Source organism: Elephantulus edwardii, unplaced genomic scaffold (genome assembly GCF_000299155.1).
Source record: "Elephantulus edwardii isolate Elephantulus edwardi_28Jun2011 unplaced genomic scaffold, EleEdw1.0 scaffold00227, whole genome shotgun sequence".
Classification (NCBI taxonomy): Eukaryota; Metazoa; Chordata; class Mammalia; order Macroscelidea; family Macroscelididae; genus Elephantulus; species Elephantulus edwardii.
In genome coordinates, this window is record NW_006399977.1 from 4534822 (window position 1) to 4540317 (window position 5496).

Sequence of the window (5496 nt, forward strand, 5' to 3'; positions counted from 1 at the left end):
GATAGATAGATAGATAGATAGATAGATAGATAGATAGATAGATAGATAGATGATAGATAGCCTTTGAAAATCTGCCAGAGGGTTAGCTAGTCAGCTATGAGTCAGTTCTGACTCGACAGTACACAACAACAACATATGTATCTTTTAACATTAACTGTAGAATTTGATCTATAGTCTATTTCTCAAAATGGCAAGGAGTAAACTAAAGAACATTACAGTAGGAATTTCATATATGAGATGAAGCTTGATCTTCAGTCATAAATCAGCAACCAGTTCTGCACAGAGAAGGGGTGAAATGAACAATTAATCAAAGTAACGAGACAACTGCTTCAGATAGACAGCTAAATAATTCAGACCTAATCTTTTCTGTACTTCCTGGGTATTTTTATTCCTCAAGACAAAAAATTTCTAGACTCCTTGATTCAGTGTTCTTTGAAGAATCTATTATTTTTTCCATTGCAAAAGTCCAATATTTTCTAATTTCTGAAACAGAGCAACCTTTTCCCTCAAAATGAATACTGTGAAATAGTTATTGTCTATTTATTTACCAGATAGGATTTCTACTGTATAAAAAGTCAAAACATTTTGATACAAATTTGGTTTTAATATGCTTTATTGGAGTATGTTTTACAAAATGGAAAGGCCATGGTCTTATTTCTAACAAGAAATGTGTGCTGCACTTTTACTCAGAGTAACTTTGCTCCATTCTCTTTGTTGGATGCTCTCTTTTTCCTGTTTAAGATATAATATGTTATAATTATAGTAAGGCAAATAATTCCTATCAAACCAAGTGCTGTCAAAACTCCTTTCATTATAAGACAATCTCTGGCAAGTGCAGGAGCAGGGTTCTGGGAAGTAAACAGAGATGTCTGGACAATGTTAGAAACAACAGACTTTAAAGAGTTTCTGTCAATTGATCGTATTGCCATATATATTCTGTTACTTTCTTGTGTTTCTCCATCAGATTGATGTTCAGGCTCCATTGTTATTCTCTTTGGTAAGAATGTAAACATCTCCTTGATTCCAGCTTCCTGAGGACTGAGCTCTGATGTATTCACTAAAATGGCATTATCAAAGTCATCTTGAATAGTTTGTAGACTTTTACTCATTCTTAGTTCATAGCTTGTAGCTGAAAATAAGAATACATAAATAGGAATTTGAAGCAAACACAATTTCTTAAGTTATTAGAAATGACTAATGAAAATAGTAACAAATCAAAGTAAGAGTAAGGGTAATAAGAAATTTTGCATGTGAATAAAACTTTAAAATACTACATAAAGACTCTGAGTCTAACAAAAGGGAAGAGTTAGTCAAGTTCCTTGAATAGTAAGATTCAAATTACAGATGTTATTTTTTTCATAGATTATTTTATAATTTTAAAGGGTCCCTACTGGCAAAATGCATATGATGAAAGATAGAGAATTCAAAGCCACCAGTTTTTTTTTTGGAGGAAAAGTCTCCCTGAATAAAAATTTACAGCCTCAGAAGCTCAATAGAGGGTTGTCACAAGATAGAATGCACTTGATAGCAATGGGATTTATCTGATTCTATTCATAATGCTTCAAATACCTATTTTATCAAACAAGATTATTGCCCACATTAAAAAAATAAATCAAGATTGGCAATACAAAGACTGAAAATTGCTGTGTTTAAAGTCTAACTCTACAGTTGTTGTTAGGTGCTGCTAAGTTGAGTAGAGCTCATAGTGACCCTTTGAACAAATGATCTTAACTAACCCTCTTGTATCCTGGGCTGATTCTGACATACTTGAGCTCATTGCTGATCAATAGTACTATAAATTTTCTTTATCTTCTTTTAATATAGTGGCATAATTTATACTAGTGGGCATCTTCCAATAATATTAAGATTGTAAGCCTCTAGTTCTCTCTTTAATATGTCACTATATTTCTACAAGGGTGTCCGGGTGGCCTAGTCCTACTCTATTGTGCTGCTGGCCCAGAGATAGCACTTCTCTGGCAGTTTGGATTCACAGGTAGCTTTGAAGGAAAAAAGGCAGGCAATCTCCTCCTATGCAATTTGTTGATGTTGTTGTGTACCACTGAGTCAGAACGGAATCATAGCTGACCCTGCAGTGGTTTTTTATAGGGAGTAAATTGCACGGGAGGAGATTGTCCATCTTCTTTCTTCAGAAAATTAGGTGAATTTTAATTGTGTGCTTTTGAGATTACAGCACATCTTCTTACCACTATTGTCGTGTAACATAGAGAAGGAACCAACCCATAGCTGATCCTCCAGCAGGTTTTCAAAGGCATTTAATCACACAGGAGGAGATTGCCCATCCTTCTCCTGTGGAGCAGCTGGTGGCCTCAAATTCTGTGCCTTTGGGATTGCAGCACAGCTTCTTGCCGCTAGGCCACCAGAGGTGGTAAGGAATTATGCTACCAACCCAAAGGACTGAATGTCCTTTGAATCCACCAAGGCCTCCGTGAGAGAAGGATGAGCAATTTACTCCTTTGATTTGTTGTTGTTGTTATGTGCTATCGAGTCGTTTGCGACTCATAGCGACCCTATGTTCAACAGCCCTAAACCATGCTCTATTCTGTGCCAATCACGTTGCCTCTGACACACCCATCCCGAGTACCCCAGTCACTGAATCAATCCACCTCATAGAGGGTCTTCCCTTCCTGTGCTGTTCCTCTACCCTACCAAGCATGATGTCCCTCTCCAAGGACCTGTCTCTCCTTCCAACGTGTCCAAAGTGTGTCAGATGAAGCCCCAGAATCCTTGCCTCCAAGGAGTAGCCTAGTTTAACCCTCTCTAGGATGAATCTGTTTGTTTTCTTGGCAGTCCATGGTACATTCAATACTCTTCTCCAGCACCACAGCTCAAAGGCATCAATGCTCCTTCTATCCTCCCTAGTCATTGTCCAACTCTCTGATGCATAACAAGTGATCGCAAAAACCATGGCCTGTATCAGGCGCACCTTAGTCTCCAGAGAGACACCGTTGCTCTTGAGTACTTTAGAGAGGTCCCTAACAGCAGACTTTCCCATCGCGATATGTTTTTTTTATTCTTTATTTCCTGGCTGCTGGTGCCAAGAGTGTTGACTGTGGAGCCGAGCAAACTGAAGCTGTGAACAATCTCAATCTCTTCACCATCCATCCTGATGGATTGGTCCAGTGGTGAGAATCTTTGTCTTCTTGACATTGAGCCTCAGTCCATACTGAAGGCTGCAGTCCTTGACCCTCTGAAGTAAGTGCCTTTGATTTAGTGCCTCTGAAAACCCTCTGGAAGGTAAGATGTGAGTTTGTTTAGACTTGGCACACAACAACAAAGTCACTAGAGTCTTAAAAACCTAAAGGAGAGTCAATTATGAGTCTACTGCACTGAGTTTTCATTTCTGCATTTCTAAGGCAGTAGGAATGTTATTGTTGTGTACCATTGAGTCAGAACTGACCCATAGCTAACCCTCCAGTAGGTTTTCAAAGGCAGTAAATTGTACAGGAAGAGATTTCCCATTCTTCTCCTGTGGAGCAGCTGATGAATTCTAATTGCATTTCTTTGGGATTGCAGCACAGCTTCGAATCACTAGACCAACAGAACTCCCTTATGCAGGTCACTGTGAGTCAAACTGATTGGAGTGTAGGGACGACATGTGAAGTTACAACAATTTACACTGCATGTCAAGCATGTACAGTCTAAAGTTTGTTCAATCACTGCCAATCTTCAGACTTTTAATTAGGAGAATATTTAATTTAGGATGTAAAGTATTTTACAGAAGAAAAACCCTAGATTGTGCTAAAATAATTTAATAGTAAAGCTATAGTAGTAACAACTTCCCAGCACAGAATCTTTTATAATTAAGAGGCCTTCTGTTGCTAATATTCTCCCAAGCAATTCCTGTCTCCCTGGAGACAAGAAATGGAAATACTTATGGAGATAATTAGTATCTTCCTGCCATTTAAGAAGGTACTTACAACACTTGTGCTCACTCACCAAAGCAAAAGGGGAAAATAATAGAGAGAAACCCTACATATAAGTGGACATGAACAGTACAAAGCCATGTTATTCAAGGGTTAGCTGTAAAGTATATGCAAGTTACAGGTTTGAGCCCCTAGCTCCAGTATTGCTTAAGGGTCAACTGTATATATTACCCTGTTTGCAGAAAGATTAACTATGTCTGGCATTTAGAAGTACGTGCTTTGTAATGTAGAACCAATCACTGGTACATGTGTTTCTGATTCCAGACAAGATTTCTATGTGATATGTGTCTGTTTACTTGGCCCTCTTCAATCCTGGGGGGATCCATATGCCCTTTTTCATGGACTCCAAGATTTAAGACCTTATTAACAACTCAAGGATTCCCATGACAATCTCTTGCAACATTGACAACTCTGGCCTCAAAGCTGTGGTTATCCAATAGACCTCCAGCATAATTATAAGGAATTCCATCGCCTGAACAACTACGTAATGAAACTGGCAAACTTACCATGGCCCTGGTCAAAGTCTTCTCCTGGCGCTGTCCAGAATAGAGTCACCTCATCCTCTGAGGTTATAGCCTCCAGATCAATAATTTTGCAGGGAGGGAACACATCGGGATGGGGGCCGTTTGGAACTCCCAGCACTGAAAAGGAACCGCCTGAACTTACTCTGCTGAAGCCCCACTTCTGCTTTTCCTCACTCCTGCTCATTGATTTTCTTGGAGCATTCATCTGAATATTACCTGAGACAAAAAAGAAAAGAACAGCCAGAGCACCAATTAGAAATATCTAAAATACCTTAGGTTGTTCTTGGTAGATAGTTAAGAAAGTTTGTAAATCTTTTCCCCAACTGTTTTTAAAATTGCTGATTTTTGCTTCCAATTCATCCATTAACATACTTAATATAATTTTGTTGAAGTCATATGCTACAATAATAATTAAGGGCAAAACATAACCCTATCCCTATCTTCATGGAATTACAATAAAATTAATAAACATATAGTTAAAAATGAAATAAGACCAGCAATTCCACTACTGGGAATATACACCAAAGAGAACATAACTGACATGCAAGCAGATATATGCACACCCATGTTTATAACAGCTTTGTTCACAATAACAAGGAGTTGGAAGCAACCTAACTGCCCATCGACAAATGAATGAATGGATAGAGAGCTGTGGTATATTCACACAATGGAATACTACACTGCATTGAAAACCAAGGAACTCATGCAATATTATTCAAAATGGGTGACCCTGGAGGGCATGATGCTGAGTGAAATATCTCAGTCAAAAAGGACAAACACTGCATAGTGTCTCTGCTGTAGAACGGGACTGACAGCAGGGTTGGGGTAAGAATGAGAAAAACTGGATAAATTATGTATACTGCATTGAAACAGATGAGGGAGAGAACAATTTAAAAGCAATATATTATAGGGCATTATGATTATCATAAGAGTCCAGAATGAAGGTTGCAGAGTGGAGTATACTCGGGGTGGGGGTGGAGGGGTATGGGGGATTGTATACCAATGGAATTTTTCTTTTACTTTTCAAA

At 38.4% G+C, this 5496-nt stretch overlaps 1 protein-coding gene across 1 annotated transcript in view; it reads right to left on the reverse strand.

Annotated features, from left to right (window-relative positions):
* Window positions 1–686: 686 nt before the first annotated feature.
* CLCA2 (chloride channel accessory 2) overlaps window positions 687–5496 on the reverse strand; it is a 66235-nt gene continuing 61425 nt past the window's right edge. Inside the window, exons 13-14 of the mRNA XM_006898382.1 lie at window positions 4451–4684; window positions 687–1129 (exon numbers count right to left, since the gene is read on the reverse strand). Coding sequence (XP_006898444.1) covers window positions 687–1129; window positions 4451–4684 — 677 coding nt within the window. The remainder of the gene's footprint in view (window positions 1130–4450; window positions 4685–5496) is intronic.